Here is a 27,010-nt window from a genome sequence, read left to right as displayed (position 1 = left end):
CTACAAAGTCAGGCTGGAAGCCAGTCACCAGTGGTAGAGCCCTGCAGGTCGATATTGGTTTTAACATCTTCATTAATGATGTGGACGATGGGAGAGAGCGCAACCTCAACAAGTTTGCTGAAGGTACGAGGTGGGGAGGAACGGTGGCTTACCACTCAGATGAACCTCACAAGGCTGGACAAATGGGCAGAGCACACACTGGGGACCAGTCATCCCAAAAGCAGCTTTGTAGAAAAGGCCTTAGAGGTTCTGTTGCGCACCAAGCTGAACAAGAGCCAGCAACATGCCCTTGCAGCAAAGGCAGCCAACAGCATCCCGGGCTGCTTTAGAAGTGTTGCCAGCAGGTCAAGGGAGATGATCCTTCCTCTCTCTTCAGCACTGGCAGCACACATTTGGAGCACCACATCCAGTAGTGGGCTCCTCCATACAAGACGGACACGGCCATACTGGAGCGAGTCCAGCAAAGGACTACAAAGATGATTAAAGGATTGGAGCATCCATCATACAAAGAGAGGCTATGAAAGCTGGAATTGTTTAGCCTTGAGAAGAGAGGACTTGGGGAGATTTTATCATTGTATACAAATATCTGATGAGGGAGGGGGAAAGGAAAACAGTCAGACTCTTCACAGTGGTATCCAGTGAATGGAGAAGAGGCAATGAGCATGAATTGAAAAACTGGAAAACCTATTTGAACATAAGAGGGAGAAAAAAAAAAAAAAAAAAACCAAACACACAACACTTTTTCCACTGTGAGTGTAATAAAACACTGCAACAGGTTGCCCACAGAGGTTTTGTAATCTCCATCCTTCAACATATTCAAAACGCGAGCAGGCACTGCCTTGAGCAGTCTGCTTTGAGCAGGGGGTCAGACTAGACTATTTACAGAGGTCCCTTCCAACCTCAACCATTCTGTTATCTAGGTGAAAAATCAACAACTGACTAAAACTAGAACATCTGTAAGACACATGTGACATCTGCAGGAAGGGAAAAGGTTTAGAAAACAACCTGAAGTGATAACTGATCTCCATTAAGGGTATCTGTTCTAGTAAGATTTTCTAAGCTGAACACTTTCTTAATAGCCACTTTCTGGTGCCTAAACACGAACCCATCATCATCCTATCAAAAGTTGTACAGGATGCAGTGTTCCTTCTTTATGAAAGCAGCAGCTTACCTACAATTTAGTAGCTAACAGGTTTAACAAGTGTCACATGTTCTGCATCCTGAAAACACAGCTTTTATTTCGTGGTTGAGAAAAACAGGCTTAGTCCCCTAAAACAAGCTTCCCCAAAATTCCAAAATTCTGCAGGACTATATCATATCACCTGAAATCCAAAAAAGAACATTCCCCATGATAAGAAAATTTGAACAGGTCTATTTTTTTCTTCTCATGTACAGGCTTGTTCATTTTCTTCTTTGAAATTGTCCATTTTGAAAGAATAGGGAAGGAAAGAGACATTTACTGCATGTCTGGGCAATTCACTATCAGGAGAAATTCCTGTATTTAGTTCCAAATGTAAAAAAGTTAGCAGTTATCTTCACCTACACTGCTTTAAAAAAATGCTTTCACCATATATACTTCCTTTCTCCTTAAATGAAATTATTTAAATTTCAAGGAAAAATAAAAACAAAGGACAAGGGAGGCAGGGAGCCAAGAAATCTACTTCTCCAGCAATGGATAGCACCAGGACACCAGGAACCAAACCTAGCCAAATAAGCTACAGAAAACAAAACAAGAAAATTCCAAGAGATACGTGAAATATAATACTCAATTGCTAAAGAAAACAAACTGCCTAAAGGTGGCTAAACTCCAGTTAACAAAGAGGGGGATTTTTCCTTTTGAATTTGCTTAGCCAGGAAGCTCCTGTTACCATCCAAGAAACATTCACACATAGCAACATCAGCAAGAATGTCATTAACAGCCCTTACTAGGGGTACATTAACTCAAGCACTCTGCGTACTTCCCCACACACGCTTTTTTTTCAGAAAATTAAGACACCAGTGTTAGAGTAGAAATACTATTAGATGGGGATGGGGGTCTTATTTCAGCAGTTTTCTCTAACTGAAGACAGTGCATTCAGTTACCTAATCCAAAGCTGAATACCTGGTTGTTCTAATTTCAGCAGTTTTATTACATGTATGTCTACAATGTAAAACAGTGCTTCGGAGCTGCATCATATGTACACAGCATTTTAAGGGAGGGGAGAGTGGTGCATATCTCGGGTGATCTTTAAGAAGTTAAAAATCCAGAAATTTACACATTAGTAGCTGATAGGAACCACATTTACAGAATATTAAACCACAGAGCTATGATATGCATGTAAAGTTATGAGAGGTAAGGACAGTGCTGTACTGCTGCTGACATACATATACACTTTCCTCAAAGTAAGGAACATACATGGCCCTCTTCTTCCCCTACTGTATTTCTTATCCGAATTTGATAGTTCAGGAATCAATTTAAAATAGACCCAAAAAAATAATTATTTTCTATTACGTTGACTGCACCATAAAATTGCATGAGACACACTTGCAGGTATCAACATATATAAAAACTTTAAGCAGTCTATTGGCATATTTTAAAATTATTTTTTTTTGCATTCGTAGTGACCTAAGAATATCCCCCATTAAAAAGTTAATGAAACATAAAAATTAAAAAATCTCTCAGTCTTTGGCAGACAGATTAGACCCTTAGCAATTTTTTGTCTTGGTTATTCATGGCAGTTTCATTAACTTTTACCCCCACCTGGTGGTTGTATCCAACAACAGCACAAATGAACATCCAGCTGTCAGAAGTACTTCTGGGTTTAGTTCAACATGCATTAGATAAGAGTGTTTATACTGGATCCAGGTAGGGGCTTTCTGCCTAGTTTCAAAAATTCCAGGCATATATTTTTGCTTTTTCTATATGCTACAACTAATGCAACAGTGTACAGTATAAAAACCCTTAATGTCTTTTTCAAGTACCTCAGACTATATCTGTAATTGATATATCTAGCAAAACTGAAGTGTTTTAAAGCAATACAAATTTTCCCATTTGGTAACATTTGCAAAGCAGTTAGCAAAGCATACATGAAGGCTATGATAGAGTATTATGGAGATATGAACATTTTCTGAACTCGACTGCTTGTGATAGCACTGTCAGCTCTCAAAACTTGCACTTGTAGTTTCATAACTACAAAAACGTATTGCCTATTGCCACTACATGGAATAGGTTTTTACAGAGCAGTGCAATGTTATTGTGCAAACCTAGTGAACACCACAAGAGGGAGCCCTTCCCCCAGGTAATGTTTTGAAATAAAGTACATTCCATTTTTGTCAAGTTGCAGTTACAGATGTTTCTGAAGCCATCACACCAACTGTGGTAAACTTGGTTTAGTTCAGTCATGTCTACCCCAGCGTAAGCTTTGCAATATACAATCTTGGAAACACCAAGATGCTGAATTTACTTCCTTGATAGCCATTACTACTGGACTTACATAAATTATACTGTGCATGCATAAAGTGGTAATTTCAAAAGATTATCACATTAAAAATCAAAACAACATGGTCACTGGAAAGTTCAAAGGCCTTCCTATGTGACAACTACTTTCTCCAGCAGATTTCTAATTAACTCATGTTTTCTCAAGTACTGTAGCAACTCTTACAGAGTGAAAATTTCTGAATTGGTTATTATAATTTTCACTCTGTAATATTTTATTGTAGCTTTTTCCAAATTCAATTCAGACACGGAAGAAAGGATTATTTTCCACTAAATTTTTTTTTTCCCCATGTTTGGAAGCAAAGAATATAAATCTGTCTGAGCAGCTAAATCTGTGTGAAAAAATGAGAATTAGCTGGAGGGTTTTTCCTTCCATGTAGGAGACATACCAAATTAGCAATCCCCCATGACGTGTGACAAAACATATCATAGAAGAACCCAACTAGAAAGAACCTCTAAAGTCATGTAGTCTGATCTGCTTAAAACCACTAAACTGCAGATGCAATCAGGTTGCTCAGGGCTTTAGCCAGCTGAGTTTTGGAAAACTTCCACGGATTTAGATCTCCCAGTCTCTCTGGACAACCGTTCCCAGTGTTCAACCATCCCCACTGTGAAGAATTGTTGCTTCATGTCCTGCAAACATTGCTTCTTGCCTCTCACTGCACGTTCCAGAGAAGAAGCTGGCTCTACACAAACCCCTCACCAGTTGCAAATCCAGCTGTGCCCTGGCTTTCCTAATTTCACACCAGGATATTAATCCGGGTGATATTTCTACACCTCTCCTGGGTAGTTCATCCCTATTTCTACCTTCTGTACACTTCATTTTTGCTTTTGAGCTCAGGAGTTCCCCATTAAGCCAAGTCAACCTCCTATTACACCTGCTCATTTTCTTGCACACTGAGGTGCACATTACAGTGCTTAAAGGTTATCCTTGAAAGTAAGCATCTCTCCTGGCTTCCTTTGCCTTCAGGGCATTCTCCAGTAAGGTGCCACATACACATTTCCTGAAGATGACAAAGTCTATTCTCTCAAAATTTAAGGTCTTTCTTCTACTATTTTCCTTCCTCACTTTTCTCAGGTCTTAAACTACTTTGTCACCACAGTCAGGGTCACCATTGACTACCACACCTACAGTCAACTCCTCCTTCATGGGTTTTAAAAAATAAAAATTCCTTTACTGTCCAGATAACACAAAAAATACTCAACTAGTTTCAGAAAGATGACAGACAATACACATTATTTCCTGTCTTCACCTATTCATGTTTAATTTGTTGTAAACTACTTTAATCTTAAAAAAAAAAAACCACACATGCCAAAACAACTTCCAAGTTAGGGATCTGGAAATCAATGAATTCGTTATCTGTGAGTTTATAAGACATTTAGCAAAAACTGTACCTTTTTCTGAGAAAAATCTTCCAAAGACCAATTACCCTCTCTTCAAAGGAACAGAAAAAGGACAGCACAGTTAACTTGTAAATTACGTGTTCTAGATTAAATAATACCTTCACTATGTGAAACAATTTACCTTCTTTCTCCAGCCAAATCTACTAAAGATTGTCCTGTTTCCACCAGTTATTTCCCTTAGACACATAGAAGTGTCCAAATTATTTTCAAATATTAGTATCCATTATACATGCCAGTCATAAGCATGTTAACCAATATTGGAAAGCCTAAGAAACTCACTCTGGCAGACATCAAGGCATCATCGCTGCAAGCACAAGTAATATTTTTTTCTTGCATCCTGCTTTCCTTGAAATAGCTTATTTTTATTGCGCCTCTTTACCACACCTGAGACACTTATATTCCATAATTTTCCTTGTTTACAAATCAATCACTAACAGTTGAATTTAACTATCTCATCCCAACTTCTCATAGCTAGCAAGTTTCTTAAATTTCTTATTTTTGAGAATAAATTTACTTGTATAATCATAAAGAGACAGGCTTATGAATCTTGCATTAACACGAGGAAGAAGTCTGAACAGTATGTTTTCAAGTTAGCTTCTAGTAGCTCTGATTCTACATTAATATTCAAACCAAAGCAAATTTGGTTTAATTCCATCAAGTCTGCATAATTCTTTAAAAAAAAAAAAAAAACAAAACAAAACAACAAACACCAGAACAGTTAAGACCAACTTTTGTGATATATCACACAACAGCAAAAACAACTAGCCAATAACATATTAACAATTCAATTAGCATCTTAAATGAAAATGGAGTTATTTTGAAAATAATTACATATCTGTGCATGTATAATGAAGACATCCATTTTAATTACATTATGCTGAGTACTAACCATGAATTAGTGAGCCATTTAACCACTGAATATAGTAGTTTTGTGGAAAAGAAAGCAGGATCTCATTGCTGATTATTGAGAAAGGTAGAAGCAGGACTGCACCAGCTGAAACTGCTAGAGTGAAGGTGCTCAAGAACAGCCTGAAATTTAAAGAAATGTACCACTGTTACCACCAACATGCTCTGAACAGGGGGGAAAAAAGTAGTTAGCCTACCTATTAATCAGTGTCTGAAGGCAACACATTCTTACATTGTAAAGGGGCAGGAGAAACTGATTTCCACAATATTTCACTTCCAAAATGCAAATTTCAAATACCAAGTAAGTTACAGAATCCAGTAAAAATAGCTCATTTTTACCAACTACCACAATTATTCTCTTGGGACTTGTATGCATTCAATTCCAATGTCATACACAGGTTAAATTATTGGAGTTCATGGAGTGTCTCTTCATAAGTCTCCTGTTTTAGTTTTCATTTCCCACATACACACTCAGAATGAAAAAAACTTCTATTTCCATATTCTTACTACAATTTTTAAAAGCAGAGCTTTTTAATGCCTAAAAAGTGAGTACAATTACACATAAACAGATATTTTAACACCAAACTGAAAAAAAAAAAACCAACATTGCTTTTCTTTCACAATGTAGTTACTCAAGTATCATCTCATAGCTTGGGGTTTTCTGATAGCTGTAAAGTCAATACAGAGAAATTGTCGTAATTATTTAGAATATTTACGCTTATTCTTTTTAGATCCCAAATACAACTTATATCAAATGCCATCTTGTGGCACTAAAAAACAACTGTGTTCTTCAAAAAAAAAAAATAACACCAACAAAAATGTTCTGACAGAACTAACTCAATGCTAGAATAAAATTAGAAATAATTCTGAAAATTGCATGACAAAAAAGATAAACTTAAATAGGTCATTCCTACAACACAAATGTCAGTAAGTTGTTCACTGAGATCTTTCTTTTCCTTAACAGTCTACAAATCTATTTTTCATTCACACAATACTTAAAATTAGTCACCCAGAATTTCTTCTCTAAGTTATTTTTAAAAAAATTATATATATATATGTGTTTTTGTTGTTGGTTTCTGAGGTATTTTTTTCTCTTATTTAAGGTTAAGTATTCTAAGCCAGAATTGTAAAACCTAACAGACTACAGCCTTTCAAGGTGCTACAGCAGTTTGGCTTTGTCTTCTCCTCCCACCCATCTCTTAAGTCCTGACAATTATGCTATGCAAAGAAATATCCATCTGCATATGTTTGACAGTTATTGCTTTTTGGAAAATAACATACACACTTAAGGAACAAGAAAGCTTAGGCTGAAAGAACAAGCAGCATTTTATATTTATAACACTACTTTTAATGAAAGGCTATTACTCTGATGGAAGTGCTAATCTTGTCTTACACTGTTTTTGCATGAAGAACACAGTATTTACAATTGATACTTGTGTTTTAAAGTTAAACTAGAAAATAGATGCAGGGGGGATAACAGTTAACAAGACAAATGTTACTCTCTGAATATTGAAAAATTCAGAACCAGGCTAAGACCACAGCTGCTATGAAAATCATTCTATCTAGAAGGGCCTTCACTGTAGTCTTAAAAGCACAGGAGATGCTTCTCTACTTGAGAGGGAAGAGCTTCATAGCATTTAAAAGTATGTATTTTTCTATAGATCTGAAGTAGACCTTGTGGCAAATAAGTTCAAATTCATTAAAAAATTCTGGTACCACACACTACTGTGAGAAGCATGCCTAAGATCTACATCATCTTTGTACGTCTTTCAAGCTTGCCACAAATTCACAACTGAAAGCGAACAGCTTGCAATGTACTCGGCACTTTCCCAGGGTACAAGACAAATCAATAAAATACTCATGAGCTCTCCTTCCAAGAGGATGACAGTACCACCATGGAAGAGCTAAGAACATTGTAATAAGCAAGTAGCAAGCCCACAGTTTAGTAAATCATGTAACTGAGGGCAGTAACAGCTCACAGATGTTCTGCAAATCTTCAGACGTATTTAAATAGAAGAGATTAATATCTAGCTTTACAAAGGAACAGGAAGAGGAGAGAGAGTGGCTGGCAGACCAGCAAGTCTGGCAAATGCTTGTCTTCCATTTGTTATTCTTTTTTAAGTTTTTTTTAAGATGATCAAACATAGATGTCTACTTCAGGGTGAGCTAACTTTCTTTCCAGGATCCATTGCCTCCCTTGATAGGGCTTCCATTGACTGCAGTGGGAACTTAAAACACCTACTTCCCATATAAACACCTACACTTTAGAGACCTAAATTCAGGTTCAGGTCTTGCACTGAATTCCACCTCTTGCATCAGGTCATCATGCAATATTCTGGCCAACTTTATGCCTACCAGGAAAACCATAGGTGAAAAAAGCCCTAGATCAAACTGCCTTGCATCTTGTCATGCCTTTCATAATACTAGGTGCTACTTGATCAAATCTTTTTCCTCTGCCCTCTAGCAAACTATTTGCTGTCATACTTAAAACGGACTGTTATTTATTTGGAAGCATACAAGATTCATATCATAATAATATACCAAGAAACAAAAGTTCTGCAAAAATGAGCTATACATACGATATTCTGTTAACAATGGCATCTTCATCCTCTTGCTCATCTGAAAATTAAATTACAGCAGATTATATTCAATACTTAGTCATCTTTCCTCAGGCTAAAATGTATATACAAAGGAATAATTAATTTACAATTAAAATCTAGAATTACTAAAACAATTTATCAGCATCAATATTTTAAGAACATTCCTAACAAAAATGAATTTTTTTTTTTTGCTTGCCTTAGACTCTTTTCAATCAATGTAACTACAAAGTTATTCCACTTTATTTAAATATACAGATCACAGTTTCTTGGAAGCATCTTCCAGAAGGCTCTGCAGTTAATAAGCTTTCAGACTACTACCAGCATGGCTGCTGCTAGGAACTGTCCTTTGGGGACCTCTGAAACCACAGAGAGCACGCAAGCTACGGGGAAGTCTTAGGGTCCATACTAACTACTACTATAAAACGCTAAATAGATGTTTCATTTTCAGTATGAATGTATTTTTAAAACAAGAAAGTATACCCAGAACAGTACTGACCACCACTCAGTTGCTTCCCCTTACTCATCCCTCCTCCCTGCTCCTAGGGATTTGGGGGAGGCAGGGAAGGAGAGTAGTTGTTGTTGTTGTTTGCTTTGGATTTAAGATACCATGGCTTCCCTTCTGGTATTTCACATTTTAGACCATTTTTGTTCACTGATTCTTCAATTAATATTCCAATTTTTTGAAATATTATCAATATTTAACTCAGAGGTCAATGACTAATACATCCTTCATTTATTCTTTACATCCTTCTCTACACACATCTATACACAAATGTATGCATTTCTACATTTGAAATAATTTTAAAGTCAGCTTTCTTCTTTTAAGTTTCCCAAGTTTTCCATGAGAAGTAACTCAAATTTATTTTAAAATCTAAGAATAAAGCCAGGTGTTTCAAGTTTAAGTCATGTACACACTTGAAATAAACATGTAGCCACTAACATCATGCTATTTTGAAATTCTTCTGTGAAAGTACATTGGGTTATTGTTTCTCTCTCTTTTTTTTTTTTTTTTTTAATGAGAATCTCATGGTGTTTTGAGAGACTAATTCAAGGTCTCTTATGAATCGTTTTGGCTAAAGAGCTTGTTGTAGAAACAGCAAACAATTTGTCCTGAAAGAATTCCAGATGGGTTAACTCTTCAAACGTGTCTCATCAGGAAGAGCCTAGCAGGCTACAAAGTTTGCCTAACTAAATGCTCACAAAGCTTTCATAAAGTCAGGAGAGCTGCAGAGCAGTTCCTCTCAGTAGCTGATGAGATCAGCTGCCAAAAAGGTAGTAAACATGTCTTTACATCCAATAGTGTTTGCCAAACCAGTTTCCCTTCCCTGTTCTTCCCTATCTCCAAATGGTAGCAGCTCTGTAGTCTCCAAAATACATATCAGGATCAGAAGACAGTAACCACCTTACTTTTTAAACTACTTCCTATGTTTACAGAGGTGCACTTTTTTTTTTTTTAAAGGTATTACATTTCTTGAAGAGTTTACTTTTTTAAACACAAACCCATCTATGAAAGCAGCTCTGTAACAACACAGGTCACTATAGCTCAATAAACAGTTTCCATCAAAGTTCAAAGTGCCAAGATCATCATGCATAAGAATGCTTCTCCAGCATGACTGACTGAGCATTACCAAACACCAAGGTCCCAGATGAACTGTCAGGAGTCAAAGATTCTGCCATTTTATACAGATCTTTATGCTACTGTCTTTAGAAGAAATATAGAAGAAAATTACAGGGGCTCCTACAGACTAGTTTCAGACAGACAATGTTTCTGAAGGGGAAAAAAAAAAATTATCTCAAGGAATAAGACTTCAGTGGTGAGGTCATAAGGAACAGGTTAAGAACACTGAAATAACTCTACTTGAGCAAAGCAGGATTTTTTGAAGAAACCCACTACTTCCCTTCTGTATTACTGGCAACATTTTCACTTTACCAGCTAAAGCTCTGAACTTGGTTTTGGTGCCAGAACACAGCCTGAAGATACTTATTCTGGAAAAGCTGACATGAAAGGAGAACAACAGGATCTAAAGGCAAGGGAGGCAGAAAAGTCTACTTGACATTCTCCCCTTTCTTCCCTCTCAAAACAGTTAAAAATTCAGGCTGCCACAGAGCCACAACAGAACAAGTGATTGTGGCCATCCACAACACCTTGAAAACAGCCACCCATTCTCACTCAATTACACAGTGCCAGCTACAGTACTCACTGATCCTTTTCTGAGATGCTTCAGTGCACTCCCTCCCTTGGTTAGTGATATTAGAAGGCATGTTAAAGGGTCTGAGAAGTGCCAGAGCGGGCACAAGGGAGGTGATGGAAAACGTGCGGCTCAGGGACAAAGGGAGCAGATAGAGGGCAAGACAGCAGCATATACAATTTGGTCAGTCCAGGCTGCCATAGACCAGCAGCCTGAAAAACACTTTTAGTCAGAGATCTAGTTCTTCTGCTTTCTTTGTGAAGGCAGAGAGGAAAAGAATCACCTATTCATTTGAAAAGCAAAATTATTTTTTAATACATTAAGTCTATGCTTACCTGCTTTCCTTTTGTATCTTGTGATTATGAAGTAGGAAACTATGTAAAGAACAGCAAACAGGAGAAAACAGATCTGGAAGAAAAAACATTGTATTTATTAGGTTGTGAAGAAATGCCTGGATTATAAGAATAATAAACAAAAAATCCAGTATCAACAACTTAAAATTGAATTCAGGTCAACAAAAACGTATTCGATGTAAATGTCAACAATGTTTTGGTTTATAGCTTATTAATAGAAAGTTAAGCCAGTAAGAACAGTTTAATTACAGTAACAGGTATTGGATCAATTTTATGGCCAGCAAGTTTTACTCTAAAATTAAGAAAAAAGCCTTATTTACAGTGCAATTTTTTGTTTGAGGGAGGGCTGGGTGGGGTGGGTTGTTTTTTTGAAGTTTGAATCCACTTGAGTTGTAAAAACTATCACGCTTTGTATCCCCTTCACATGTAACCTAAGGGTAACTGTATTTTATACAATGGGCTCTTGAAGACCAGTTTTGGAGTAAGCTATCAACATATGTGGAAAGAAGAAAGCAGTACATTTACTATTTTCAAGATGTCTTGAATCAAACAAATTCCAGGCAGCAACACACATAAGAGAGACTCATTGGCCTACAGTGGATGTCCAAGCATGAGCTGGTCTAACATGATGTTTCCCTTATAGTCAGAAGCCAAGGGCACAATTTCCCTCCTCATGAGGTAGGTAGCTTATTTAGGTCAGAGGTACCTTGAGCCCAGCATGACTTGCATCAAGTTGTTTCTAAGATTTAGCACTAGAACATCAATACAATAAGGTAAGACCACAACAAATATGTTGGAAATCTTGGAGGAAAGGAATCGAACAGCAAGACAGTTTTAACCCTCCAAGCCTTTGTGGGAAAGAAAAAGAAAAGAAAAAAACAACACTTTATTTGCTCCTGAATGAGGCATCAGTGGCTCAACGCTGCTTCCTTAATCTTGTTTGTTGATACCCATTAAAAACATGATTCAGTCAGAAATGAAACAAGAACGAAGCATGCCATTCCACAATGCTGTATCCCTTAGCCTTCCCTAGTGCCTGAGCGGTCACAGTGAACAGTGCGATATACCAGCAGCGTATTCTGCTTCATGTCAGCTTGCAGGAAACAGAATACCTGCACACCACAGGCTGAGAAGCTACCTGAAGCAGCCCAAACTGTTAAGCTTCTTTTCCTTGTGCACAATACTAATAGCCACCTCATAAGTCTTAATGCACAGCAGTTAACCAACTCAATCAGGCAAAACTGTTGTAGCAGTTGCTACTATTAAAGTGAGTTTGTCCTATTACCTGTACAAGGGTTGTTTGTTGGGTTATTTTTGGGTTTGTTTTGTTGTTTTTTGTTGGTTTTTTTTTAATTGCCCCTGCAATTCATATTAACAACCTAAATGTGTTCTACTTCAATCTGAGCTTTAATCTCCTTTGTGATCTGAAATTGCAAAATTACTTCACTGGGCAGCAGCTGATCTATTTCTTTAATCAATCATTTAAAGATTTGTTGCCTTTAAGAACGCACTGTCTTAAAATCAGGGGCAGAAAAGCTACCTTAAGTGAAAGGAAAAAGTGAAAGCGAACGTAGCGATCATAGCCCTTAAAAATTTACATCTAAATAAGCATATTACATCCAAATCAGCAGAATCAGAGGGGGAAAGAATGTATCACTCAAATCAGGGAAGACAGACTTTTTAAGAAACACTAATAAAAAGAAACTGGGAGAGTTATTTCTTTTGTGTAGTCAGACATTTTAAATAAAAAAAACAAAGCATAGCCAAGTGTCTGAGCCTCACATTTGGGTGCCTGCAACTGCCCTGCATGTATCCCAGAAGTATTATGGTGCCATAGGTCTAAAAGTGGCAACTGAGCTCATTCTCTGTGCTGGCAATACACAGCAGTGATACCTGAAATACAGATGCTGAAAATTAGAATTCATAACTAGATCTCTGAATTCAAATATCTAACATGAATGAGTTCACCAACTTTCCAGAGGATGCTTCAGAGAAGAAAAGGCTTTGATAAAAAATTTAATTATTTAAATAAATAATTCTATTAATAAAGAATTTTATTAAGATTTAATAAAAAATATGGTTGTATATTTTTGAATCAGGAAGAAAAAAGAAACTGAGATGACCCTTGGGTTTTCAGAGTACTCTGACACAGCTTGTCCTGTCAGTATTGGAAAACACAATGCCAGTGCTGAAAGAGTCCTTCTCTAAGTTTCCAGTTCCTCTGAAAACTAGACCAAGGCTACGGATTAGAGACATCTAATTTTAGGCATCCACTTTTGAAAATCAGGTATCACATATACAAGGTCAGTAAAATTCTTCAAAAATCTGTCAGACCCAAATAACACTGTCCCTGTGTAAGATAAAGATATAGTTAAGCTCACCTTTGGTTTAATTTTAATTAAGAGAAGAATAAAAATTACTGCAATCTTGTTTGTATCTTCAAATAAAATAGATGACCTTTATTCTATCTGTGATAGCAAGGTTACAATGAAAATGTAGGTCTGTACTTATAAGGTCCCACTGAGATAACTGAGGTATTCTGAGGGCACAGCAGATGAAAGCTGTCCAGTAACACGAACTGTCAAATGTTGTATTTCTAGTTTTAGATGACAGCTACTTTGCAACTCAGCAATAAGGTGTAACTATATATCTTGGTGTAATTGCCCCTCTACTTCTCTCAGAATTGAGAACAACAAATATTTACAAAGTTGTTTATTACTGAAAAAGCACATAATCTTAAAATGATCAGCAAGAAAAAAGTAAATTCTAATCAGTGAAAGCTTTAACATCTTAACAGAAGAGAGTTCACAAATTAAAAGTCCTTCATAGTGACCAAAACAACTCAATAAGCAAACTCAGAAATATTACTTCAGTCTCAGTTTATACTTAGTGAAACCTATGATCCTGAAGTGTTTCTAACCATGCATTCTGAATAGCTTTCCAAAGGGAGTAGCAAAAGCCAGCATCCTAACTATTTTTAGAGTGGAACTCAGTTAAGTTGGGGAAAAGGAATGTGTTGCCCATGATAGCGAAGAATAGATTCCACTGTCCTGTCACACTGCAGTCCTGGGTTCTTACTCCTCATACTGCTCTTCGTTTGAGGATATTTTTGTACTGAAAAAAAAATACAGCCCTTGTTTGTACTTGTTCTAGCTTTGGTTCATGCTTCTCAATTAGGAATGACTGGGCTTGTATGCAGTACTCTAGGTACTAAGAGCATTAAGCCTTTCTTTCTGTACTGAAAATACTTCAACATCTTCACCTGAGAATCACACTAGTAACTTAGCATTATCCTCCAACTGCTGAATCCATCCACACCGTCCTCCTCAATTGCTTCCAGCAGAGCGGCTCTCAAATTACAGTAGAAACTTGTTTTCAGGGTTCAAGTTCATCACCATGTCTTTTTTTTTTTCCTTTTAAAACCACACCTTAATTTCATACTACAGCTATTATTTTGGGATAATTGAGTCCTTTCTGCACCAAGTTCTAACCCTCCTTTGTATTGACTACATCTCCTAAAGAATTGGTTTTGTGCTAACAACATAACGTTTTACTTCATTTTCATCTAAGTTGAGCAAGACTACTCTTAATACTGATAGCTGAGGAAACTGAGTAGCAGTTCCCCCCCCCCCAAATGCAACACCTACTGTCATGTACATTACAGCCATTCTTATTCACTTCACGCTACTAAGACACACTGACCCTAGTTTAAGAAATACCTTCCAATGCATTTACTGAATACAGCCCTTGGCAAATGCAAAAGGAACACTCTACCAATAGTCATGTGGCTTCAGAAAATACAGTTCTTGACAACTCCTAATTTGACTTTCTTAAAAAAAAAAAACAAAAACAAAAACACAACTTAGAAGAGGGCAAATTCACATATACATATGTTCATAGTACCCTAAATCATCTGTCAACTTTCATTTCTAATCACTTATTAAAAAGCATAGGAGTCTGAAAATTTTCTATGGTTATAGCCAAACAGTCAAGCAAAGCAATTCTTAATAATTCGTAATGTCTTTTTTTGTGTTCCCCCCTCCACACCACTCAGTAACTGAAAACGCATGGATTCTATGCTACATCTAGGGGCTCCCTTTTAATAGGTGGCACATTAAGAAGTCTTCAAATCTCAAGCATATAATTCATTCACATCGCTTTGCATGGACTAAATACAACCTCTGGTAGGACAAGCAAAAGAAGCCTGTCTTCCCCTGGAGTTCTTAATCTTCATTTGTGAAAGGAAGTGCTTTATGTTCCTGCTTAGATTACACACTAGACATGCCAAGAGAGGCTACTTCTGGAGATGCACTGCACTACATTCTTAGGTATCTTGTACCCAGCTCTTCCATAGAGTCATACTTTTGGATCTGTCATCCAAGTATGCTCCAAGTCATACTTCTGGATCTGTACCAGACAGTTCCCAGCTCCTGCAGAAACAGAGCTGGAGATAAACTGCACACATCTCAGTTCATAACTATGTGCATCTAAGGGGCTGGCACTGAAGAGTCTAGCATTAAACACAAGCAATAAAGGTCTGAACTAATGCAAATTACATTGTACTTATCCCACTGACAGTTACTAAAGATCAGCTGACACTGACTTCTCTGTGCAGATGGTCCTTAAAACTTTGGCATTGAAATTCATGCCTCAGATTGGCAAAGCATCATCTTCAGTTGCAAGTACTAGAGCTACACTTTCATGCTAAGAAAGAACATGCTCAAAATGCACAAGGTACAACCACCTGCCACAATTGTAACTCATGTGTGTGTGCATGTCCATTAAAAGCTGCATTTTTGTGTACAGAAAGATGGACAGCTTCTGTTTACATAGCATGGTATTCTTTCAACTGTTGTGCAGGAAATACAGCTATAGTTTATACTAGGAAAAAAGCATACAGTTGTGTTGTCCAGTAATTGTTCAATACCTGACAATCAGTGTGCCCTGGCAGCAAACACTCTAAAGAGCATCCTGGGCTATATTACCAGAAGCAAAGCCAATAATCATGGGAAGTAATTATCCTTCTCCAGTCAGCATTCATCAGGAAACATGTAGTTGGTGCATCCAGTTTTGAGCCTCCAATATAGGAAAGACATCGGTAATCGCAGCAAGTAAGGCCACCAAGATGGTCAACAGGGTGGAACACTTGCCTGGTGCAGACAGGCTGAAGGTCCTCAGCTTGTTCAGCCTGAGGACAACAAGGCTTCAGGAGGACCTGATAGCAGTTTGCCAGTGCCTATGAGGAGGTCATTAGAAAGGCAGAGCTGGGCTCCTGACAGTGGTGCACAGTGGGAGGATGAGACTGGAGGCAAGGAGAAATCCCCTCCATGAGGAGAGCCAAGCAGTGGAACCAGTTGCCCAGCAAGGTTGTATGTACAGTCTCCATCCCTGGAGGTTTCGAAGCCCAAAGTAACCTAGTCTGACATCATAGCTGACCCTCCTTTAAGCAGGAGGCTGGGGACCAGTTAGCCTTCTTTTCTACCATCCTGAATAAATTAGCACCATTAGAAACTTTGTCATGTCACAAGTTACACCCTTCTCCAGGTCACTTAGGAATACATTTGAAAACATTAGTGTAAGCACAGGCCCCTGTAGGGCTGTATCAGGGATGTCCTCCCACTGTGAAAAAGCTGGACATCTTGCAGAACAACAACTTTTAGCAGTAAGGAACCACCACAGAACTCCTTTGCAAAAAGAAGTCTGAGACCTTAGAATTGTTCTTTGACTTAACACACTTCCAAGCATGAAACACAGGTTCAAGATTTCCACTTAAAAGCATCAAAGCAGACAAGTGATCATTTCCTCCCACTTGACTGCATACTATCTTTTAGAATAGGGAGACTAAAACAGACAAGAAGTAAACAGCATTTTACTATGCTATGTATGAAATGAAAGATGAAGAAGCCCCAAAAAACTAAGGAATAAGGGAAGGAAGGAAATAACTTCATTTTAAAGTGGCTACATCAGTATTAAAACAAAAAAAGCTACTGCTATTAAATCTACCAGCATTTCTATGCAAAAGATATGCAGAAAAAGAGCAGCTACAGACATAATGAGCAGTATCTCCCCTTCTTGCTGTTACTTTACAGAACGTGTCCTTTCCCCTAAATAGAAAAAACAGCATAGAGAAAAGAGGAGGCAGAGATCACTCTGGGAAACACCACCCTGTAGAATACGTATAAAAACATGTTTAAGAGTTGAAAACAGAACTGTCAGTGTTTTGCTTGACTGTGATTACTACCTACAGAAAAGTACTAGTGCTGCACTTCTGGGTTTTAATTTCTATAACAGAAAACAACTAAGCATAGCATTGTACACCTACCTCTTAGTGCTATCATGCTACTGAAGTATTTTAATGTGCATTAAAATGCCACACAGCAACTAAAAAGCTTCCTCCTACTGTCCCACTTGGCAACTACTTTTGTTTACTCCTGGAAAGGATGGCAGGAATAAACAGCAAGAAAATACAGGTGGAGACAAGCAGTTCTGCTCAGTCTACTTTTAATAACTCCATTAGGCCATTGACATCTAAAAGGCAAACAAGGTGTTCCACCTGTTTTGGATGTGTCAACAGTAAGTTACCCATAGCAAACAATGCACACTGAATAAAATTTTAGCTATGGTCTCACTTTGACCTTGGCATTCATAGTATCATCCATTTTGGGCATCTCATTTTTCTCAAAATGAGGTATTAACTATTTATTCTTAAAAACTCTGTGCTCTGTGGTTAGATTAAGTTCACTCTAATCCAGCCAGTCTTATACACTTAGCATGACACATTAAATTCAAGCTTATGAGAAAATGTCAAACGCATCTTATGACTACAGATTAATCGTACTCATTAACACAGCCCTCCACACCTATGATTTCTCCCACATGCATGGTCTCCTCTCGGGACTCCTCCCTGGCTTAAGACATGTGCAAGAAGTTGACCCACTTTCTTTTGTTGGTTCCTACATCATAAAGAAATCATAAGTGGTTCAGAGGCTGAACCTAGACTTGCTCATCTAGGAAAAAATTCCAGGATCTACCAAAGTACGAAACATCCAAAAACATATTGTGTGCTAGAAATACTGCTCAGCTGAAGATGAAAAACAGCCTCTACAGCCCTTTAGAAGGCAGCTTCCTCATGTCATTCACTTAAAACTACCTTCACATTAACTTCACCAGCAGCAGAGCCCCACTTCAAAATAATGAAGGAATTCAAATCAATATATGAATTTGTTAGCTTTTACATTCCCTTTTATATACTTAATGGGAATGTATTTATATTGCTGGGTAAAGGGAAAAAAAAAGTGATACCTCCATGACCCTTAGTAATAGGCCCAAGATACCTTTGTTCAGGGTACTGTATTCTATACCCAGTAATACACTCAAAACCCCTCAAAAAATGACTACAAGTCATTTTTCTTTGACCTGTATGGGCTACAGCAATGCCATTAAAATCAGATTCAAGAATATTTTTCACCATTAGTGCAAGATTTAAAAACGCCCTCTAGAATTAACACCAATAGCACTAACCTAGATCATGCTAACAATCTGCCACTGAATAAAGGTATTATTCAACATTTTACAGCCAGGCTATTAATAATCTGTTATATTAAAACTTCACAGAGTTATTCCATTAAAAATTCCTTTCTGAAAAATACCTCAAAAGTCTCATTAATACAAACTCAGTAAACAATTTAAGACAGCTTCTTTGGCTAATACTAATTTCCAGGGCAAGATGCTTAACTAAGACGACAGAGCTAATGAATTTTCTCCTCCTAAACCATAAAAATCCTCCTCCTTGTCTTCTCACACATACTTACTGTAGAATTTTTAAGTAGCACATCTTTTTTTTCACCCCCACTCCCAAAACACAAACATATTTAACTGCAATACTTGGATGCTTTCATAATTCTCACCTATTATGCGGACTCTCTACTGGACATAAGTTATCACAGTCTTAAACTCAGCAAATATTTTAGACATGTTGCTATTGTCACATTCAACGCAAACTCATCAGCATCAATTCTTACCATCAGCTAAATATGTTAAAAATAGAAAGTATAGTTAGGTAATGGAAAAAAATGGGATACTCAAGGCATAAACAGGCACCTAAAATCAACAGTAAAACTGTGAAGCACCACATTTTGCTGCCAATTGTGAAGCCTAACACTGGAAACCACACCACTGTAAGCCAAGAAGGTAAGGTGGGGGGGGTAATCACACACATATACTGCTTCTAGCCTCTGTATATTAAACTCAGCCACACACAGACTGCAATGCCATCTATACTGTGCCGTGTAGAGCACACATGATATGGAAAGAGGAACTGAAACAAAGTTCTGTAGAGTATTTTCCAGTTAATCAAAATTTTAAAAGCCAAGTTATTATCAAAGTGCTCAAATATTCAAACAGTACAAAGCACTGGGCTCTTTCTTGGAACCATGTTGATGGTAGTTAGAAACAACTTTTAATATATGCAGTTAATCAAGAAACTAGAAACCTCTGTGTGGGAAGCAGCTCAGTAACACTACAATACATATTCAACAGCAAGCTGATGAAACGTCAACATGAGTTTTGTCACCATCTTCATGAGAGTAAATTGAGCCTCAAAGAGCAACAGATGAAAGCTGCTGAAAGTATGAAGCAGTTTCACTTGTCACATGAATGACCAATAAGGGGCTTACAGCAGTAACTTATTCCAGGTCATCTCTACCTAGCTGTATACTTACCCTTTCAAGTGATGCAACAACCCAGGCTGTTAATTATTATATGCATAAAAACTTAAACTACAATCATGACTTTCAAAGTCTCTCCTGTTCTTGCATCATAAGTTATGTAAGTTCTTGCACGTTCAATGTTACCAAGAAGTCAGTGTCCCTAGTCATTTGACAGTACGTGTTTACAGGAAAGCTTCAGCGGTTTTCAAGGTAAGGGGGAGGGCATGAAAAGAGTAGAGAGTATCCCAGAAGTTAAGACTTCCTCAACAAGAGTTATCACTACTCTCCTAAATAAGGATAAATACCAAATTAAATAGGGGAAGGTGAAAGACAGTAAAGGAGAAAGCACTGCAGTTTAAAAAAAACCAACAACAACAAAATCACTTACTTAACCTTCAAATAAAAGCAGTAAGCTTATACTGAATGAAATGTTTTCTTTGGATAGTCTTCCTTAACCCAAATTTCCATCTGTGTCACCAGAACTGAAGTCTCACTTTCTTATAACTTCACTGGCAACATGCTTCAGATTCTCTCTTTGCTCTGACATTAACACCATCCCCTCTGCTGCTCTGCTCTCCACTTCACCCACCCCTCAACATATCTGAAAACACTTCTTTCTGGAGGGTCTTATGCTTATAAACTCAATCACACCCAGCAACCCTACATCACAGCAAAGATTGAGACATTCATTACAACCCCACGATCTCCCTGTTATATCCTGACACCTTATCCAGTCCCTCTACTACATGACCAGCTATCCAAACAAAACCCAAGATGGATGTGCTTGTCTGTGGTCTTGTAATCAACAGCTGGTTTTGTTTGCTGTCAGTTCTTTCACTTTTCATTAGACTTTCTCAAATCTAATTTACACCTTAATCTAAATTTTCTTAAACAGGTGTCTGTACCTTCCATGAAGTGTGTCGCCCTTCTGGTCAACTGCTACCACAAAGAAACACACCGGTATTCAAAAGGAATTATTTTGAACTGTAACTAATAGCAACCTTTTACACTTCAGCCTTTCATGCTTATTTTATGTAAACAGAGAGAGTGGAACTCTCCAAAAGCTGTTCCTGTTTTGGGAATAAGCATCTCTCTATTCACTTGTCTATGCCAAGTGTTTAGAGATGCCTATTCATTCCAGATGGATCCACCAGTGCTGATCCTCAGGACCAGCAGCCAGAAGATGATTCATCACTTCTTAAAGTTCTGTAGAGCACCCATGTTTACAAGTAAAGGTGTATTTTTAAGGTGACAGGAAGATGCCAACATTTTGTATATGTAATTATGGTAAATGTGCACCAAGCTTTCAGCCTTATATCTCATGCCACTACCACAAATACTCCTTTATTCAGTTAAAATTCTTTTCCAAAACATTAAAAAAAAATAAAAAGCAGCAATACTGAGAAGCCTAGACAAAGCTATTTTTGACATACAAGAAGCCATTTAAGGTATAAATTACTCCTCAAGTTTTCAGAATATGGATAAAAAAATTGAAAGTCACCAATTTTACTCAATAAAAGATGAACTTGCATAAACATTCAAACAAAAACATTTCAGTATTTGTAGTAAGTTTGTTCTTAAAAATCACCCATGCTTCTATTCAGCATTTTCTTCCTGGCCCACTATCAGAATATCATCACTTCTGGCATAAAACAGGGTCTGTGAAGATTACAATTTTTGTCTGGGGCATAAATTTAAGGAAGAAAAACTTGTGACAGGAACAAGAGCACACTACCAACAGGAGTACAGTGCTCAAATCGGCTTTCTCATTTTACAGCTCTATAGGGGACAAATGCCAGCAGTAACCACAGTGCACTAGTTCATATAGAAGAATCCTGAACACCCCTCTGCCTGAAAAGAGGACAAGAGGACAAAAGGTAAAAAAAGAAACCAGAGAAGAAAACAAAGCCAGTGGTATTAGTGTGAAGTTGCAAACAAAAATCAAAGACATGGCACAGCTGCAACTACCTAAAAAGACCTTTCTAAACTGCTGGAAATTATTTTTAGATTCAGATTTACACACACACACACACATACACTCTAAGTAACCATCATATCACCTGTAACAAAAAAACCCACACCTCCACACCTTAATATTTAAAAGTGGTATGAAAGCCTTATTGTAGAGGGAATAGTATTAAGAAGTAGAAAAACTAAGTTTCTCCGAATATCTAGCATCTGAAGCCTACACCTCTGAAAACATTTAGTCCTTCAAATGGAAGCATCTGACATCAATCATAAACCTACATATTACACCATTTTCAGTGTCTGCCTGGACTTGCATGAAGCAATTAGAGTTATAATAGCACTTTTGTATTTGAATTTATTCTACCAGAACTGATTTTTTTCATAAGCATATTAAATATAATTAAGTCATTTCCAAATATACTAAGTTTGTTCTTAAGCTTTCTAAGCAATAATTCTATGGTCACCAAATTGTTTTCTTCCGCAGCTTTCCCCACACTACAAATGCAAGCACAGTGTATTTATTTTGCCAAGGAAACGTCATAACCTAGTGTATGTGTGTATTTGTACAAACTCAAAATAATACATTTTGTAAATGGAAAAATAATATCAAAGTAGATCTAAATTTTAAAAATACAAACTAATATTGCAGAATAGAAGACTCAAACTGGAAAAAAGGAGTGTAAGAATATTCTAAGAAGTAAACCCAGGGGAACACAGAGACTGAACCATTGCACTTGCTTCAATTGTGTTTGAAATAGCTCACAACAATACTAGCGGAAAACCCAACACTTTATAATTATGTTGTATAAACAGACATAATAACAGGACACAAGGGAAAAGCAGTTCCCTAAAAGCTTAAATATCCTCCATGGACATGCAAGATTTCAGCAAACTATAAATTAATCTAAAGAATAGAGAAAGGCAAGCTAATTAAGTGTACAGAAATAACAGATAGTATCAGACCAGCACAGAACACTGTCTGGCCTTTACAACTCTTTCATACAAATGCTGATCAAGTACAGAACACAGATGCTCTTCTATATTTTGTAACCAACTACAGCTGCTTTTCAGAGAGATGCCCCTTTCAGTTAGAACCGAGTACGACTCTGGCTTTATTGAAGTCAAGGCTCTCATTGACTTAGAGCAAACTCATGGCTGTGCCATGTCTCTTATACTGGGTCATCAGTCCCCAATCCCCATGCTTACTTTACTGAATCTGAATTTTAAAGTTTGTACAAGTCTGAAAGAGTCTGGGTGTTTTCAATAACTGTTCCAAACAACAGATCCTCAACACAGCAGATTCACATGTGAAGAGCCACGCCAAAACTAGACTAGGGAGTTAACCTCCTATTAGTAAAAGATCATCCTCATGAAGCAACAAAATACAAGGCAGATTATTTTCTTGAAAAAAAACAGGTGCCATACAAACACTCCAAACGAGGTCAAGAGTGAAAGGGCCTGAGTTAAATTAAGCATTAAATCAGAGACAGTCACCTCAAAAGCAGATGAAGGATTTATTTTAAAAAATAATCTTTTACTACCCTTGCTCAATCTATAAACATGTCAGAAACATTTGTCTTTTCAAGGCAGAATTAGCAGAAGTTGGCACCTACAGAAAGAGACAGGCACCACCAGCAGAACAACAACAAGCCTTTAATTTTTGTTACATAACACAACTTTATGGAAAACTTTGTAGCTTGCCAGTTCAGAGAATAAATGAAACACAAATGAAGCATTACACTGAAGTTAAGCTTAGTGTGCCCTTAGGACTCTACCAGAAAGCACAATCTAGAAATTCTCTATCTATTCAAAGAAAATGGAAAAAAATTGAAAAGGATTTTCTTTTCAACTACATCAACTTACTTTGATTTCTCTTCTCTCCTCTCATGAATGTATCATTTTAGCTTCCAGTAAAGATTGTGCCACACAAGTAGGTCTCCAAAGACAATACTACCAGATTCCATAAATTTGACTTAGTTCTTACAGGCATATAGAGGTCTCCTCCACTGTAATATTATGCAACAAACATCAAATCGTTCTGTTAACTGCTCCACTACCCCCAGCCCACCTGCAGCTGGAATGAAAGTCTCATGCATGTGTCAAAAAGTGGAGTATGTTCCCTCCTCCAGCTGAGGGGCTGATGATTATACCCACTACCCACACAACAACTATCTGCATATTTAAGAAATTGTATTCACCATGTAACTTCATGACCAGCAAGGGCAGGAATGATTAGGAGAGGATGTTAACATAAAAGGTACATGTAAGCGACATACTCTGTATACTTTGTTACGCTTAAACTAACCACAAGCATAAACATACTTGCAATATGCTGCTACAGCTATGCAAGAGCCACAAGAAAGTTGTATACTCAGCTGTGGATGGCAGCAGTTTATGCACTCAAGAAGCCCTGTGGTCTTAAAACATAAATTAAAGACAAGATCACAACTGTACCAATGCATGATTTAAAAGGCAAAATTGTTATTATTATCCCTACTGATTAAACCATAACATAGACGGCCTGTCATCAATATTGAATATGCAAGTACAGTTTCAAGAGCAAGAATATTCCGCCTCCACTGTCCAAATAAAGCAACACTGCACCTCTAAAATACGAGTTATTGTCTTATGTGATTTCTTATGTGACTACACCAATAGAAGAGTTACCAATTGCTCTAGAGGGGCTGAAAAAGCTTTAGAGAGGTAGCTGCAGTATAGATGAGTTAGTTCTTTAAGATTTAATAGACCTTCACTATTTGCAACAGTTCCTGGAGAGGCTGCACACAGCCATTCCTTCAGACTCAAAATTTGTGCATCCTACTAAGTTCAAAAGCACAATATGTAGCACACGATGTATCAGAACAAGACTCTGGTGGATATAAGTAGAAGACGATTAGCAAATACAAATGGAAAAAGGGTCACTGAGGAAAAGATGGATGCTAGCATCCAGGAGAGATGCATGGTTTGTGCATACACTTGTGTTTTCGTAGCACAAAGGAGATTAAGGTAATGTTTAAAGACCTCTTTACAAAAACATAGTTTTCTTTTCATGCCCCTCCACTGGTCATGGCTCTCATGACATACACAACATCCACTCACAGAAAAGAGACGGTCCAGAAAATCTTCTCAAGTAACAGTTCTCTTCATACAGACTTGTTCTGCACTCTTCAGAAAAAAATATCCCAGAAATATAACACTTCACCAGAAAAAAAGAAGGTCTTAACATATGGATTCATAAAAAAATAGAAAAGAAATTAACACACTAGGGATCCAAGCAAGTCTCTGTTATCAAATAACCTAACCATAGGCCTACATAAATCAGTTAACAGTGGTATTTAATACTGTCTCCCAACACAGCTGAAAAATATTTAAAGCTAAATTATGAAATCATATTTTAACTCAAGAAATCCATTCTTACACAGCAGTTACCAAAAAGAGAATGCAATTGCCGAGCTGAGATCGGATAGCATGTACACAGAAGACAACACTGTGTGTCTCCTATGCGCAGCATGTATTTCCTTCCTTGAACTGAAGCAGAAGAGAAACAAGCCCCATCAAAACAACTCTATCAGCTTTGAATAGTCCTGAAAACAATTATGAGGCAGTCAGAGAGGAAACCACGACAGCTCTCTCCATCTGCACATAAGGTATAGTGTTGCACTTGGCTACAGAAGGTTGAGGAAGATGGGACAGCACAGGCACTGCTTATGTGCTCTGTACGGCTCCACTGGGAGAGCATGGGGCACGCAGCAGCACTTCACGACATGAGGGGCTGGGGAAAACACGAAGGTTACACACATCCGTTGCAAACAGAGCAGCAAAAGACAGGAGGATCTTAGTATCAGAAGCGATAAGGCGAAATCCCACCCATGCCTTACAGTAAGAAGGCTGCACTTGAGGGCTGAGGTGTTGAACACGTCGTAACGCAGCGGACAGGAGCGCATTCAGAAGCACACCTCTGTCCTGCGCACAGTACTTCCCCTTTTCGCTGAAGGCACAGGGAGAGGGAAGCCCTCAACCGGGTAAGAGCTGGGATCCTCACCAGCCGGCCCTCATGCCCCCTCGCACCCAGCCCGGAGGGAGGAGGGATGCACGCACGGCTATGCCCACCCGGGACACGCCACCCGAGTCACCCTGGACACGGGGGGAGAGGGGGGGCTGGGGCGAGGGGCAAAGCAGCGAAGGGCAGGCAACGGCCGAGGGAAGGAGCGGGACAACCCCGCGGCTGCCCGGCGACGGGGGCCTTGGGGGGGGGAACGGCAAGGAGCGGGGGCGGGGTGGGGGGGTGTCCCACGGCAGCGCGGCCTCCGCGGCACCGCAATGACAGCTCAGGGAGGAAGGCGGGAGGGGGGGACCGCGCAGCCGGGGACCCGCCAGGGCAGGCGGCCGCGGGGGGGCCGGCGGCGCCTACCGTGTACTCCCGCACTTGGCTGTGGAAGTTCTGCTCGCGGATCGTCACCTCGTCCGCTTCCATCCTTCATAGTCCCGCGGCCCCCGCGCGCAATGGCGGCCGCCGCCGCCGCGCCTGCTCCTGCCCTCCCGGCGGCAGGCGGGCCACCATGGCCAGCGGCAGCGCCGGCTGCTCCCCCGGGCCCTGGCGGCGGCTGAGGGGCCCTGGCGGCGGCGCTGGCGGCTGGCTCCGCCGCTCTGTCACCGTCCGGCTGGGGCGCGGAGGAGGAGGAGGAGGAGGAGGAGGAGGAGGAGGAAGGGCGGGCAGCACCGCCTCAACTCCTCCTGCTGCGTCACCACGCAGCGTCCCCGCGCACGCCACGGCCCCGCCCCCAACCCCCCGAGGGGGGGAGAGGCGGGGCTAACGGGTAGGAGGCCTGGTCAAGCCGCCCCGGGGCGGGGGAGGGACGAAGGGCGGGGCTTAACTTTAAGCGCGGGGAGGACGACCCAACGCCCGGGGCTGTGGCTGAAAGGAAGGCGGGAGTTAGGCGGGGGGCGCGGCCGTGGCGGGGGCGGAGCCGGGGGAGCGGGCCGGGGGCGAAAGGGGCGGGGTTGCTGGTTTTTGCCTGGAAAGGGGGGCTTCGCGCCAGCCTGGAGAGTGGGGGACAGGCCGAGCCCGGGGGGGGGGATGACGACAGGGAGCAGAGAGGGATGGAAGAGGAGGCACCCGCGCTGCCCTGAGGAGAGGGACAGGAGGCCCCTGAGGCGCTGGCAGGGGAGACCTTCAGGCGCAGGGCCCGGCGGGCAGCCCCCCGTCCCCTGGGAGAAGTCACCGGAGCGGTCCGGACCCCGGGGGGTCGCCTGCGAGGTTCAGCCGGCCCTACCCGGGAAGGCCCCTCGGGAGATGGGTGCGAAGAGGGGTTGCCCTCCCCGCTCGGGGAGCAGGGTGGCCAGGGGCGTCAGTCACCGAACTGGACAACAACGTGAGGGGGTCTGGGGGTGTTCTGGTCGAGCTGAT

General features: G+C 39.5%; 1 protein-coding gene across 2 annotated transcripts in view; it reads right to left on the bottom strand.

Annotated features, from left to right (window-relative positions):
* Positions 1-26,345, bottom strand: part of LMBR1 (limb development membrane protein 1) — a 77,612-nt gene extending 51,267 nt beyond the window's left edge. The window contains exons 1-4 of one of the 2 annotated variants that reach the window (XM_069778195.1): positions 26,015-26,345; positions 10,910-10,982; positions 8,365-8,404; positions 5,769-5,908 (exon numbers count right to left, since the gene is read on the bottom strand). In XM_069778195.1, coding sequence (XP_069634296.1) covers positions 5,769-5,908; positions 8,365-8,404; positions 10,910-10,982; positions 26,015-26,077 — 316 coding nt within the window. In that variant the 5' untranslated portion in view covers positions 26,078-26,345. The remainder of the gene's footprint in view (positions 1-5,768; positions 5,909-8,364; positions 8,405-10,909; positions 10,983-26,014) is intronic. The other variant, XM_069778194.1, reaches the window with a different exon arrangement.
* Between the last annotated feature and the right edge of the window lie 665 nt (positions 26,346-27,010).

This window comes from Haliaeetus albicilla, chromosome 2, assembly GCF_947461875.1.
Source record: "Haliaeetus albicilla chromosome 2, bHalAlb1.1, whole genome shotgun sequence".
NCBI classification, from domain to species: Eukaryota; Metazoa; Chordata; class Aves; order Accipitriformes; family Accipitridae; genus Haliaeetus; species Haliaeetus albicilla.
Note: the sequence above shows the minus strand (reverse complement) of the source record. Positions and strands in the feature narration are given on the sequence as shown.